The sequence below is a fragment of the Lytechinus pictus genome, chromosome 11, assembly GCF_037042905.1.
Source record: "Lytechinus pictus isolate F3 Inbred chromosome 11, Lp3.0, whole genome shotgun sequence".
Lineage (NCBI taxonomy): Eukaryota > Metazoa > Echinodermata > Echinoidea > Temnopleuroida > Toxopneustidae > Lytechinus > Lytechinus pictus.
The window spans coordinates 21,260,297-21,275,941 of NC_087255.1; the positions used below are offsets into that span (position 1 = coordinate 21,260,297).

Here is a 15,645-nt window from a genome sequence, read left to right on the forward strand (position 1 = left end):
CGCATCTTCCGAGCAAAGGCGCAAAGGAAAATAAAATGAAAATATTTCTCATAGATCACAGGTTAATGAACGATCGGCGGGACATCTTTTAGAAGTATTTTTAGGTGCTAGCGATTTAGAATTATTGGAATGATCTCTTACGACGCATCATCTTAAAGTCGCAAGTGCAATTAAAATGAAGTAGAAGACGCAAGCACGCACGATGATTTGAAATATGTTATTAAAATGTTTTGGGTAGCTAGCGTTTTCAAATCAATTTGAAGTTCACGGCGGGGTCCGCTATCACCACGAGGTTGAAGAGAAGATGTCTATCATCATAAAGGGGGTAAGAGAGTAGCGCAGTGAGCTCCGTCGGTAATACGACCTTTCAAAGTTCACGGCGGCATCCGCTATCACCACGAGATTGAAAATAAAATGTATATCATCATAAACGATGTAAGAGAGTAACGCAATAAGCTCCGTCAATAGTACAGTCTTTAAAAGTTTGTGGCGGGGTCCGCTATCACCACGAGGTTGAAGAGAAGATTTATATCATTATAAAGGGGGTAAGAGAGTAGCGCAGTGAGCTCCGTCGGTAATACGACCTTTCAAAGTTCATGGCGGCATCCGCTATCACCACTAGGTTGAAAATAAAATGTATATCATCATAAACGATGTAAGAGAGTAACGCAATAAGCTCCGTCAGTAGCACGATCTTTCAAAGTTCACGGCGGCATCCGCTATCACCACGAGGTTGAAAATAAAATGTATATCATCATAAACGATGTAAGAGAGTAACGCAATAAGCTCCGTCAATAGTACAGTCTTTAAAAGTTTATGGCGGGGTCCGCTATCACCACGAGGTTGAAGAGAAGATTTATATCATTATAAACGGGGTTAGAGAGTAGCGCAGTGAGCTCCGTCGGTAATACGACCTTTCAAAGTTCACGGCGGCTTCCGCTATCACCACGAGGTTGAATATAAAATGAATATCATCATAAACGATGTAAGAGAGCAACGCAATAAGCTCCGTCAATAGTACAGTCTTTAAAAGTTTATGGCGGGGTCCGCTATCACCACGAGGTTGAAGAGAAGATTTATATCATTATAAACGGGGTTAGAGAGTAGCGCAGTGAGCTCCGTCGGTAGTACGACCTTTCAAAGTTCACGGCGGCTTCCGCTATCACCACGAGGTTGAATATAAAATGAATATCATCATAAACGATGTAAGAGAGCAACGCAATAAGCTCCGTCAGTAGCACGATCTTTAAAAGTTCACGGCGGGGTCCGCTATCACCACGAGGTTGAAAATAAAATGTATATCATCATAAACGATGTAAGAGAGTAACGCAATAAGCTCCGTCAATAGTACAGTCTTTAAAAATTTATGGCGGGGTCCGCTATCACCACGAGGTTGAAGAGAAGATTTATATCATTATAAACGGGGTTAGAGAGTAGCGCAGTGAGCTCCGTCGGTAATACGACCTTTCAAAGTTCACGGCGGCATCCGCTATCACCACGAGGTTGAAAATAAAATGTATATCATCATAAACGATGTAAGAGAGTAACGCAGTGAGCTCCGTCGGTAATACGACCTTTCAAAGTTCACGGCGGCATCCGCTATCACCATGAGTTGGAGGAGAAGATATCTATCCTCTTAAACATCGCCATAGATAATACCGCGTCTTTCTCCCTGAATAATGCGACCTCTAAATAGCTAGCACCTCAAAAACAATCTTGAAATATGTTCTGAGCGATCACGCACTGTAACCAGATCTACGCCAATTTTTTATTTTCGATTTTTTCCTTCAAGGGGCATGATCGAAGATCGGCAAGTGATTGCCGATTGTGGTGAAATCGAATGGAATCGGTTGCCGATTGCAAAATCGGTTACAAGCTTATACTCCATGGTGAAGAAGTATAACATCATGGGGCCGATTGCACGAAAGGGTCTTTCCAAGGACCGTCTTTCGTGTCGCCCATCTTTATAATGCGCTACAGTACAACTACAGTACAAGTGGTTGGGGGTCCTAAAGCTACGCGGGTCCTAAAGCTACGCACCACTCATCGCGCATGCAATTCCAATGGCAAAATAAATGCGCACTCTAGCTCTGTGTGTGAAGCTGTGACGAACGATCCCTATTCAATTTTTTTACAGAGGCTGCAATAAACCCTTGAATGCAGAGAAAACCAGCAAATGTTTGGAATTTCGGAGTTATATTCACTTTGATTTCATATTTTCCTATAATAATACGGACATATTTTAGAAATTGAGGCACAGGAAATACTATTTCTTTGCATGATAAATTGAGTGCGTAGCTTTAGGACCCCTTCTACATCGGGCGGCGAAATTAAGAGGTGTTCGGAAAACACGGCGGGATTTTCGTATTCGTGAGTTTTGTGATATTTTCTTCTTGGTTAAGGATATTTAGAATATTTATTACAAATTAGTGAAAAATAATTGTTCAAATATTAAAATTGGCATAGTTTTTATCGTTTGGAAACAAAGTGCGTAGCTTTAGGTCCCCCCATCATACAAGCGGGGTGTTTCTGAAATTTATGATAATCAAATACAATTCGTAAGCTTGCTTTTAAATCAAATTTATACAACTTTGTGAGATATCACATCATTTTATAAACAAATAGGCCTAGTTTGTTTATTTCAATGGACGAATAAAATATGTTTGCAGATAATTTATTTGAAATGCGTTTCATATGGCGCATCATAAAAAATGGGCGACACGAAAGACGGTCCTTGCAAAGACCCTTTCGTGCAATCGGGCCCCTTGAGTCCTCAAGACCACTCATTCAATGAACAAGGTTATGATATAACCTTGTTCTCAGTTATATCTCCATGTGTGGTAAAATAAGGATGGCAATGTTTGGCTTATTTTCTCTTTTTCTTTGGGACAAATACTTGATTTTTTTACACTGACAGTTTCCATTACCCCTATTTGTCATACAACTTGGCCCTTAAGTATATTTGATTCTTTAAATTATTTTTTTCTTAATTAAAAATAGAGATAAAAAATGAAAATTTTCTTGCCATATTATTTTCCACCAATAGAGGGCGTACACACAAATATGCCCAAAATTCAAGTTTTTAAGCGCTCTAGTGAATACAAAATTATTCTCAAGTTACTAATGAAAAATAAATTGCAACTAGGCCTAGGCCTATATGGAAATTAGTAATTTTGGTCACAAAAGTGATATTTTAATTATTTTTCAAAGTGTGTGCTCTGTACAGCATTGGCATGCCATAATCCAACCTGTAGATTCCCCACAGGCAGGGTGGTTGCAGTGAACAAGTGCTCAAGACTAGGTTCTACCAAAGCCTTGTAAAGGCAAAGACCCTTCTAACTCTAGACTAGTCTAACTAAGTAACAGGCCTGGCCACTGCACTTCTCCCTGGATCCGCGGCTCTGTGCAGCTAGCACCCAGCGGGGTGCGCCCGGCTGCTCGGCGCCTGACCCTTGCCTAATCTAATTCAGGTACCGTACCGTACGGTAATTGCCTTGCTGCCTGGCTTGCTGGTCCCGCTGACACCGTCTCTAAATAACTTTACAACTCACGACTTTTTAATACGGTACATTTAATATAATATGGAGAACTTACCATCTTCTTGTCACTTCTCTAATTCTTTAGAACAGCTGAAAACACGATTCTCATCATTCATCATTTAACGTCACTAATTCCAGTTTTTAGTTTAATAAACTTTATTAAAGCGATTCGCAGCCCGCAGGTTTGCCAGTCAAAATTCGAACGGAGCGCGCGCAGCAGCCTATGGAAAGCTCAGTGTTTCAACAGATCCAAAACAAATTTCCCGAAACTTATTCCAAAATTTCCCGAAATTCATAGACATTTCCTAGAATTTTCAAGTTTTATTTCTAACTAAAATCGGGCAATAATACAGCGAGCCTAAATTTGGTCCAAGTGACCAAAATCAAGGAATTCAACATTTTTTTTCACTCTCTTTTAAAATAGGAACAAAATTACGAATTGCGAGCGCGGGGCGCGAGACCACAATTTTGAGCTACGTATCGAGGTAAACAAATTTATAACATGAATATTAAAGTTGAAAAGTTTAATTGTAATTTTCTGGTTACCCGGAATTACCTGGATTTTTTTCATTACCCGAAAATTACCTGAAAATGATCCGGATTACCCGGAAATCGGGTAATTTCCTTCAAAGTGAAAACAGTGGGAAACTCGGCTAAACGATATGAACTCGATTTTTTTAAATACCGTTTTTTGTTTACTGGTAAAATTGAGTATTGATTCATAAAAGATACACCTCTATGATTGGTTTATATATCAGTGGCGGATCAAGCTTTTTGCAAAAGGGGGTTTAAACAGTCGGTTTGACCCAATGAAAGTGGCATGAAGCCTAAATTAATAAGGGGACCAGAGAAGATAGCATCTATGGGAGACTTTCTCCAAAGATTAAGCAAACAAAGCAAGCGCGCATAAAATTGACAAAGTTAATAAAAAGTATAATATTGTGATAGATTCTGACATGACATCCAGAAGAAAATATTGTATTCCACCCTTTTCTTTTTTTTTTTTTTTATATTTTCTCCCATCTACATAGGGGCGACCTCCGACCGCCTCCCTATGGTATTAAATTGAAAAATGAGGGAAGAAGAACAAAATATATTTTTTAAGAAAGAAAGGAAAGAAGGGAGGATATTGATCAATCAAAAAGAGATGTATAGCTCGTGTACTAACTCTTACAAAAATAAAATAAAAGAAATGAATGAAAAAAAAAATCAATTAAATATATGAAATTTTTGTGTTTTGACTTTGATCCACTTAATATTTATCTGGAATCCAAAATAATTTGGCCAAAACATAAAAAGGCTGCTTATTTCGTTCTTAATGAAACAGAAACAGAAATAGAAATGACAATTATCATTGATAATATGATAACTACCTTTCATAATGTTTTCATCAATTAAATCACAATTTGAGATGTAGAAGAGATAAGGGTTCATAAATCCTCTCATTTCGTGAACATGATCTGAAACAAACGAACATCAATTTGAAACTCAACATGACTCTGAGTGGATATTTTTCTCACCTTAAACTATTAAAATCCGAAAAATCTTTATTTCTTTTATACAGTATGTTTATATTTCTGTTGTATACTTGCATATACGCTCTATACATATTTCTTGGTCTTCATACACAATATCATATTATTATACACATTACTCAGCTTTTAAATCCTACGATCCGTAGGGGTACTGCTGGGGTATGCGAGCTGACTTGTCATCAAAATATGATGTAAGATAAGAAAGTCAGCCATAATTATGACGTTATAAAGATTCGGTTAATTTGACATAGTCATGCATATCATTGTCCAGGTCAGGGGCAGCGGAGTAAAGTTGAGGACGAATTAAGATGCGTATATTTTTTTAAGTATTATCTTACAAAGGGCACATTTCATTTTGAAAAATATATACTTTTTCCCTATGGAATTTTTTTGGATTATCACCCTGCCCCCCCCTCTCCCGATTCCACTACCCCTAGAGAAAAGAAAGGAAATGACACTATAATTATAACTAACAGACTTAAAATTTCGAACAAACGAGAAAAGAGAAGGGGCATTGATGAGAAATAAATATCATGGGCATATCAAAAAGTGACACACGGAAGAAAAATTTTACTATGAAAAAAAAAGAGCTATAAAGGGGGAAATAAATACATTTTGAAAGGAATTATTCAATTTTAAGCTGCACTTGCAGAAGGGAACAGAACGCTAAATACAGAAATTGACCTGATCGGGCATGGAAAGAACTTATAGATACGGGAATTGCATGCAGGGGCGACGGAACCGAGGGGGTGGCAGGGGCACTTGCTTGGTGATTACTATAAAAAAAAATCTGTATGACATTGACGCAAAACATGATAATCATGTACATAGCGACAGGCTTGCGGCGACCAAGACTTTGATCTCTAAACAACCAATTCAAGAATTATGTCATTCGTAATTCTCGAACTCGTCCTCAATTACATATTGTTTGATACGAATCCGACCTTTGGTATACCTAAGATTAACGGGGTCATCCTAACCCATAGAACTGATCACAGTTTAATTCATAACTAATTAATTAAACAACTCTTGGGAGCTACACTGATGTTGTAGACCAAAACGTAAAGTTAAACAAACGGACCAAGAAATTCTAAAGTAGTTATGATCAGTTGCACGTTGAGATAACGAGCTCAGAACATGCAAGTTTGATTAACACTCCTAAATTTTGCTCTCTAGAAAGGAGGAATTTGATCTGAAAATGACCGTTTCATCAAATTTGGTATTTATACTATGCTTATTTTTGCCTGTCCAGCAGTTCTGGGCCTGGGAAGCTAGAGATTTGGGATGGTTTCTTATCCGGAACCCAGCGTTTACGGCGATAGAGCCCCGGCCAGGAGGAGTCGGTGGATATGATCTCAGTATCAGCACCTTTTCAGCTATCCCAAATACTCTAGATTCGAACTATATTGTGCGTGATATAGCAAAACAGTTGGTGGAAGAAGGCGATGTGAGACGATTGAATACAGATGTGTTGGACGGAGGGTTGTTTTGGCCAAATGAGGTTGGACTAGTACCAGGTGAGTGATATCATGTATATATATGATAACAACAACAATAATAATGATCCCAGCACTCTCACCCCCTCAAACATACACCCACTTTCCCACACACACTCAAACACACATCCACACTTGTCATTTCAGGTTAAATTTATTTATATTTGAATAAATCACAAAATTTACAAATGATTATAATAAAAACAGAAATAAAATAAAAATTGAGAAAAATATTTATATTGAATATACATATATGTTTATGTATGTGGACTTCTCTATGCAGGAAATAGTCAACACTCGGTGAGTCAACTTTGAAAACACAGTGAAAACAATGTGGGCACGGTGTGATGCGTGTATCATTATGACACATGTGAAACGGTTCACACTGTTTGATTTCATTCCCTCACTGATTGATAACGAAAAACACACTTGTTTTTTGTGTTCACACAATCATGCTATTCGACACACATTCGAAACTTGCAACTGTGAAATTCATTTATCACAGTGTGTTCACACATCGCCCACGCAGTGAAGATTATATAAAACCACACTGTGTAGAAGGTATCCACTGCGGCTGCATTTGTACTGCACAATAATTTCACATAGTTCCACACAGTGACCACACTGTGAAGAAAATTGCCACTCTGTTGCATTTTTTCAACACAATGTGATCACAGTGTGAAGACATATTTTGCATATATTATTTACACATGAATGAAAAATACTTCCATATTATGAGAAAAAAATAAATATCCGCTGTTGATTTTGATTGAAAATGAAATCAAGAAATACATTTTCCCACAAAAAATGAAATAGAAAGTGGCATCCGATTGTCTTTGTTGATAATGATAAAAATAATAATTTACGCACCATAATCATAAATAACGATCAACATGGGATAAAATAATAAGCCAAGGCGCGCGGCCCCTGCCAGAAGGAAACACAGGAAGTCAATATATTTTTCTAAAAGAAAAAAGTACACAAAGTTTCTAAGAGTGCATATTGCATTTCCATTTATTTGAATGTAGGATAAAGAGCACTATCGATTAAATGCATTGCTCGCGGGGAAACATAGATGCCGTAGCCGGCGATCGAACCCCGAACTTTCAAGTGTGCCAGTGTGTCAGTACTATGTTCCACACTGTGTCACACTCACGTGGCCACCCCTCTGCCATAAATGTGGAATACGTTTTCACACTGTGGTAAGCCTACATAGTGTGTCATCATTGTGAATAATTACAAATATATCTTAACCATAGAGTGAAACAAGTGTGATGAAACTGTTTTTACCCCGTGATTAAGTCACCTACTGTATGTTAAGTCACAGTGTTGACACACTGAATACTTATGCACAGAGTGAAAACTTTTTCCTGTTAATCGCATGGGAATAACTATGTGCAACATAGTGTGTAAGACAGCATTGCCAGACACACTGTTTCACAGTCTTGTGACTGCGTGATATTTCTAGCAGGGATACATCAGCTTCGATAAAAATATTGTCTCCTCGTTTAAATTAAAAATTCAATAACTAATTAAAGATAAACAGATGAAATTATTTGAATGAGTAAATAAATAAGTAATTAAATTAATTGGTACAGAATTCTAAATAAACGAATAAATGAAATAGCCCTTCTGGAAAGAACACAGTGAGCACACAGTGTGATCACAGTGTGCTCACATAGTGGACTATGTGAAAATATCATCCACGCTGTTAAAATGCTCATGACTGTGACACCTCGACAGTGTGATTGTTCACAGCGTGTTCACAAGGCCTGCTGTGTGATTCATACTGTTGAAAACTCAAATTCAATAGTGTGTATAGGTGATTTCACAGTGTGTTCCACTGACTGTGAACACACTGTGGCACACACTGTGGGACACTGTGGGGTTTTTTCAATAGGGAAAACACCTTCACAGAGGTACAGTTTCTTTGACATTTTCATGCATGCATTGTCACCAACAGCAATATTTTGTTAAATGAACGTTCCCCAGCTTTGCTTGAGAGCTAACGCCTTTGATGCGATTCGATTTGATTTCTTCAGATTCCACATTACACATATACATGTATTTACAATAAACTACAATAAATAATTACAAAAATACATACATGTACGTAGGCCTACATATGGTAGCATGTATGTATGTATGTACATGCACATAAAATTAGTAAAGAAAATAGTAAGTGGAGGTATCTACTTGAAAAGCATGGTATATATGATTTTTAGTTTTATTCTTAGTTATAAAATACAATTTTCCTTGAAACAACAAGGATATCAAATCGAAAGGAAATGGGAAGAGATAATTGGAACTTCGCTACAACGTTTCTCATGTTTACAACAAAGAAGATATCAACAATGTCCCGTTTCTGGCCTGCCCGGATTTCAATTCAATTTAGTTTGTTTATTCTTCTCCGTTAAAAAACATCAAAATAATTATGTACATTAATTTTGTACTATAAACAGCTCAGGTATATACATGTATACTGTGAAAAATAAATCAAATACATATAACCGTAAAAAAATGTTACATAGATTTTTGAATGGAAAGGGGAACACCTGTAGAAAGCTTTAAAAGGCTTATAAATGGCAGGTGCCTAAGTAAAGCAAGCTAAATACGGATATGTTGACATACAATGCAATAAAAAGTGGTGCATGTACAGTATTTGAATTCAACGCCTTGTCCCCTCTCCCACTTCTCCACCCCCTTCTCTCTCTCTCGCTGTTTCAGTTTAGGCCCAATCCGCTTTTAGAAAGTTTTTAAAAAGTCGTTGTTTTATTTTACAACCTATATGTGCAATATGTCATTAGAGTTAGGTATATTCCCCGATAAACTCAAGGTGGCTAACGTAATTCCATTTTTTCAAAAAAGGGGTTAAATAAAAGGTTTCTAACTATCGTCCGATTTCTCTTTTATCTGTTTTTACTAAGACATTTGAAAAAAATTGTATATAATAAATCATTGAATTATACATGTATTGATAAAAACAATATTTCATACGAAAGACAATTTGGTTTTAGACAAGGTCACTCAACGAGCACTGCTCTTCACCAACACTCTTGCCAATGTTTTTGAACAGAAAAAGTTTTTAATTGGAATATTTCTGGACCTTTCAAAGGCGTTTGATTGCATTGATAACCATATATTATTGCAGAAACTAGAATATTACAGTATCAGAGGAAATATACACAATTGGTTTAAAAGTTATCTTTTTAATAGAAAGCAGTTTGTATGTATTGACAATGTATCATCTGATCAACTTGATTTAACTGTCGGAGTGCCACAAGGGTCAATCCTCGGGCCTTTGCTCTTTTTAATATTTGTAAATGATTTTCAATATGTTAGTTAATATTTTTGTCCAATTATGTTTGCAGACGATACTAATTTATTTATTTCAGGTCAAAACTTAAATGAAACAAATGTTATTGTCAATACTGAATTACAAAATGTTTACAAGTGGTTTATATTTAACCGTCTCATAATTAATTTTGACAAAACTTCATATATGCTTTTTAAAATATTCATTACATAACTATGATATGCAAATTCAGATAGGTGATGTCAATATCAAAAGAGTAGAGCATACAAATTTCTTAGGTATATTAATCGATGAAAAACTTACCTGGAATGAACATGTTCTATCGTCTAAGATAGCTAAGGCTATTGGTGTTATAAACCGTATTAAACTTGTCGTGCCTTTTAAAGTATTAATGATGATTTACAATCCAATGATTTTACCCCATTTGTCTTACTGTAATATTGTCTGGGGAAACTGTGGAATTACTATTTTAAACCGATTATACATATACTACAAAAGCTTGCAATTAGGGTTATGTGCAATGCTCCACCTTTAAGTCACAGCTCTCCTCTTTTCAAGAAAATGAATGTTGTAAATGTTTTTCAAATTAATCACCTACAAGTTGCCATATTTATGTATTTTTATTTCAAAGGTATACTGCCTATGAGTTTTAATGATCTTTTTACTAAGAATAGTGTAATACATTCATATAGTACTAGGGCACAAGAGGATTTACGTTTACCTTTCTTAAAACTTAATTTCTCAAAAAACTACCATTGCTTTCATTGGTACTAAATGCTGGAATAATATTCCAGATGAACTTGAATTATATCTGACTTTGTTAACATTTAAACGTAAATACAAGGCTTGTATACTGCGTGTGGCTTTTTAATATACTTAGCATGTTTATTTTTTCTTCGTAATCTTCTTTTTTCATATCATTTCTCTATTCTCATCTTTTTCCTATCTGTCTCCCTTTTCTTTCCAATCCTTTCTCTCAAATTTCTGCATGTCTGTCTCGCACTCCCTGTATCTCACGATATCAATGTATTTTTTATTGCCCTCTATAAGCGTCTTTGGCTTTTTGGCAATTCCTCCGTATTCAGATTACATATTATGTTCTGCTTCTTTGGTTGTTTTTTTTTATTTTTTGTAGCTTTTGGTACTGGTATTTTTTTGTATTTTGTCATTATTAATTACTTCTTGTTTGTATTTTTTATCATGTTTTTATATTGTACAATTTGAATTTGAATATGGAAATAAATGAATTGAATTGAATTCAATTGAAAAAAAGAATCATCTGAAACATACACTATATAGTGTCATCACTAATCGAGTGTCGCCGTTGGTCTTCGCGCTCACCTTGCCTCTCGATACCCAAAACATAACTTTGATGATTCTCTCCCCTGGGGCCTGTAACACATAGCTTAGCATTAATTGTAAATCTTTTTTTAACGATCGATTGCCTTGACTATATTGTTACGATATATCGCGAAAATCAAGCGTAGGATTAATCGCTAACCTTTGTGTTGCGGGACACTAGTTCTTTGCTCATACATATCCTTTATTCAATCCTGTTGGCAATCTTAACCACTATATTTAACCAAAGTAGGTCCATGATTTAACACTCGCAGTTTTCACGAAACATTGGAATATTTTTTTTAATATTGGATGTTGTTTTTAGTGAATGGGTCCATACGAAATATGAATTCATTACTATCATCATCGAGGTGGGTTTTGAGACAATGATTCCTTCCTCTATAGTCCGCAAGAATGATTTGAGATCGATGTCATGATCGAGAACAAGATGCATGGTTTCATATACAACCGTCGTATCTGTTCGAAGTGCAAGTTTCAGATGATGCACATGATTCTAAAACAGAATAGGCCAAGATTGAAACACTGACAAAATGTGTTTTCTTAATTTCCTAATAATAACCTCATTATTGTGTTATTTTTTACATCCAATGAAACACATTTTAAACACATTTCGTGGCCTCTTTTGCGAAATAGACCGTTGGTGATGTAATACAATAGAGCATTCCAACATGAGTTTAAAGAAGTTGTTAAGATTGAGAAAGTGTGAATCCAAGGTGGAATATGTATGTACATGTACCTCCCCGAATGTAGAATACTTAAGATCCATGGCATCCATACAACGCAATACGAAACCGCAATGACCAAGACCGTCCGTATGCCTTTGAAACTGTTGACAAGGTGTCTTTCTTGATCGTTGTTCTCCGGAGCTTTGTTGTCAGGATGGTTTCGGACAGTTCGGTACTGAATATGGCATTTATTCTCCTGGCATGTTTGATACCTTGAGAATATGGACAATAGCAAAAGTGCAAGGGCGAATCCGAGTATGACTGGGATAATGAGAATAATCATGCAAAACGATAGTAGATATGGACATATGGTCAAAGAGAAACTGAAGCAAGACCATTCCAAAGATTATGAGTCCTTGCGATTATGAGTCCATTATGAGACCATTCCAAAGATATAGGTTTTCGAAGAGATAAACACCACAACTTGAACTACGATGATCTTTATCCTATGTCACCAAATTACGATGCCTCAGGGGCTTGACGATGAGGAAATAATGTCAAAGGAGGTTCACGGTTAGTATTGTTCCAAGGATGGGATACAAGATGGCCGCCATTGCCGTCGGATTTAGATGGAGCGCGTCAGTCGACATCTTTAAAGAGAAGTATTTAACGGTGCATAGTTAAAGAAAGACGAGAAAGAAAATAGGATGTCTTCCACTGCCAGTGTTTGATTTTTTTTTATCAAGTGCACACCAAGTTACCAATAATGCATATATCATTTCCATTTATTTGAAAGCAGAATAAAAGAGCACTGTACAGTAAATACCTTGCTCACGGGCATAGGTGCCGCGGCTGGGTATCGAACCCCGGACGTTCTATGTATAGCCATGCGCCTTAGACCACTCGGCCATGGCACCTCCACTTGATTTTTTTTACAACTGCACACCTAGTTACAAATAATGCGTAAAGCATTTCCATTTATTTGAATGCAGGATAAAAAAGCATAGGTGTTGTGGCCGGGATCGAACCCCGGACTTTCCATGTATAGCCAGGCGCCTTAGACCACTCGGCCACGGCACCTCCACATTCTTGATAAAGAATGGAATCGATTTTGTTGAACGATTCGCCACGTTTCGTGATTTTAATGACAAACGAGTATGAAACACAGAAAATAAGCATAAGAATACCGGTGATGTAGGCCTACAGTGTGATTTTTAATCAGAGAGAGCCGATCAATGAAGGCGAGGATTCTAAACCTAGTTCATCTGTTACATCATACCGTAACGTGTGATTCATCATGCGACACAGTATCTCCTACTATGAGGGAAAATAGCCTACAATTTGATGCCAAAACGGTAATGATCTGTACTTTTAAAGAATTCATATCTGATACACGCGTTTCGTAATTCAAAATTATATTAGATTTATAGCAAAAAAAGGTGACTTCAAACTCATTCGGATTTACCGCAAGCCATCCGACTGCCACAAAGTATTAGGTGCCAACCACGTTACAGCTCTTGAACTTGGACATTTTTTCAAACTTCTTCCTGCGACAGACGCGTTTCTGGATACGAGCGTTCACTTCTTAACCAAAAACAATTCGATCAAATTTTATGAGAAAACATTCCACCAAAAAAATAAGAATACCCTTATCAAGAAAAATTGTCTGCAATCTTTTTTTTCCACAAAGTTATCAATAACGGACTTTGAGAAAAAAGGGAAATACTGATTACTATTTCGGTTGCAGTGTTACCGATATCATTATACACATTTTTCATAATGAAAACGATTCTTTCTTGTAACAACTAATAATGGATGTCAAATATATATCAGAGAAATTTAAACTGAATGCCGTAATTGCTCTTCCATTTCGCCCACACTTTAATATCCCTCTGAAATAAGGTCAAATTAAAAAGCTATCGAGAGCATTCAATAACTTTTACCGATGCCTTACAGTACATGCCGGAAGTTTCAATCTATTGAATACTGAGGCCTGTATATAGCCAACTCTCTTTGAAGGGAATATCAAATTATGAAATAAATAATGACACATGCGTGCTTTTTCTCTTGAGTGGGGGCGTCGTTAAGACTTACGTCTTTCAATCTGAGGGACGTAGGTTGGATTCCCCGATTCCCAGCCATTGTGTATATCCTTCTGCAAGAAATTTACCCACATTGTGCTGCACTCAACCCAGGTGAGGTGAATGGGTATCTGGTAGGATATTGGTGTAATAATTGCAGCGCTATGTATCCTTTGAAGAAAAAAAACGCTTAATAAATCCAGCTACTATATTATTACTACTGTTATTATTATCATCATTATTGTTATCATTATTATCATTGTTATTATCATTTATAGCATATGTGTTATGAAAACGATCATTGTCGAGAAACTAAAAATAATCTTTTATCAACTACTGAAGTGACATAGCAAAAGACCTTCTAAATTCTCAGCTAATGACCGAATAATGTAATAACAATAGTAAAAATTAATCAAAATATATACATATATATATATATTAAATATTAAATATTGACTTTATACAATGATGACGAATCGTCTATCTATTCCATGGTAAGAGATAACATTTGTTGGAAGTTGGCTGCTATTATTATACTCAAGCATTTATTTTGCTTATATAGTTTGCCACTGCATTTGTTTTTTCACTACTTTCTCTTATCCTTAACTTGTATTCATGTCAAAATTTTGTCACATTGCAATGTACTTTAATGTCATACTACGATTATGTTTATGTATTTTAAATCTATTTTGATTTCACAATAAATGCAGAAACTCCTGCAAAAAAACTTAAAATTGAATAATCTAAAGGTCAAGTCCACCCCAGAAAAATTTTGGTTCAATCAAATAGAGAAAAAACAAACTAGCATAACGCTGAAAATTTCATCAAAATCGGATGTAAAATCAGAAAGTTATGGCATTTTTAATTTTCGCTTATTTTTCACAAAACAATAATATGCACACCTCAGTGGCATGCAAATGAGACAGTCGATGATGTCCCACAATCACTATTTATTTTGTTTTTTATTGTTTGAATTATACAATATTTCATTTTTTACAGATTTGACAATAAGGACTAACTTTACTGAACCATATAGTATTAAATAATGCTAATTTCACATGATCAGGGAGGAATGAAATTGTGTTTAACAGTCATGACAATGAGGAGAAAGTTAGAATATTCCATATTTTATATAATAAAATACAAAAGAAATAGTGAGTGGATGATGTCATCAGTCTCATTTGCATACCGACCAGAATTTGCATATAACTGTTTTGTGAAATTTAGCGAAACTTTTTTTCTCTTTTTACTCAAATCAACTATTTTTGGGGTGGACTTGTCCTTTAGATTTATATCTTAATTTAGAATAACAGGAAATTGTTTTTGAAAATGATTCATGTTGTAAAATAAGAAATAGACATTACCAAAAACATTAATCTTAGTTACAACGCTCCAAGAACCTTGATTTAATTCGACCTAGCAGTTTGATAGTTTCTAGTCTGAACTGCAGATTGGTGAAGTAATACAAGAGCGCGTTCCAACAGGAATTGAGTAATGTCGTGAAGCCAGTCAGTACACGAAACCCGGGCGAAAGCCGTAAGTACCCACCAGCTTCTAGAATGGTTAGACCCCACGGTATCCATGCAATCGAATAGGAGAAGGTGATCAAGAGCATGGTGCGGATGCCTTTGAAACTGTCGAGAGGGCGCTGTTC

General features: G+C 36.0%; 1 protein-coding gene across 1 annotated transcript in view; it reads right to left on the reverse strand.

Moving 5' to 3' along the window:
* The window catches only part of LOC129270982 (DNA repair and recombination protein RAD54-like), a 32,733-nt gene extending 28,983 nt beyond the window's left edge, over window positions 1–3,750 (reverse strand). Inside the window, exon 1 of the mRNA XM_064106999.1 lies at window positions 3,595–3,750. Within this exon, the coding sequence (XP_063963069.1) occupies window positions 3,595–3,597 (3 nt within the window). The 5' untranslated portion in view covers window positions 3,598–3,750. The remainder of the gene's footprint in view (window positions 1–3,594) is intronic.
* Window positions 3,751–15,645: the final 11,895 nt, after the last annotated feature.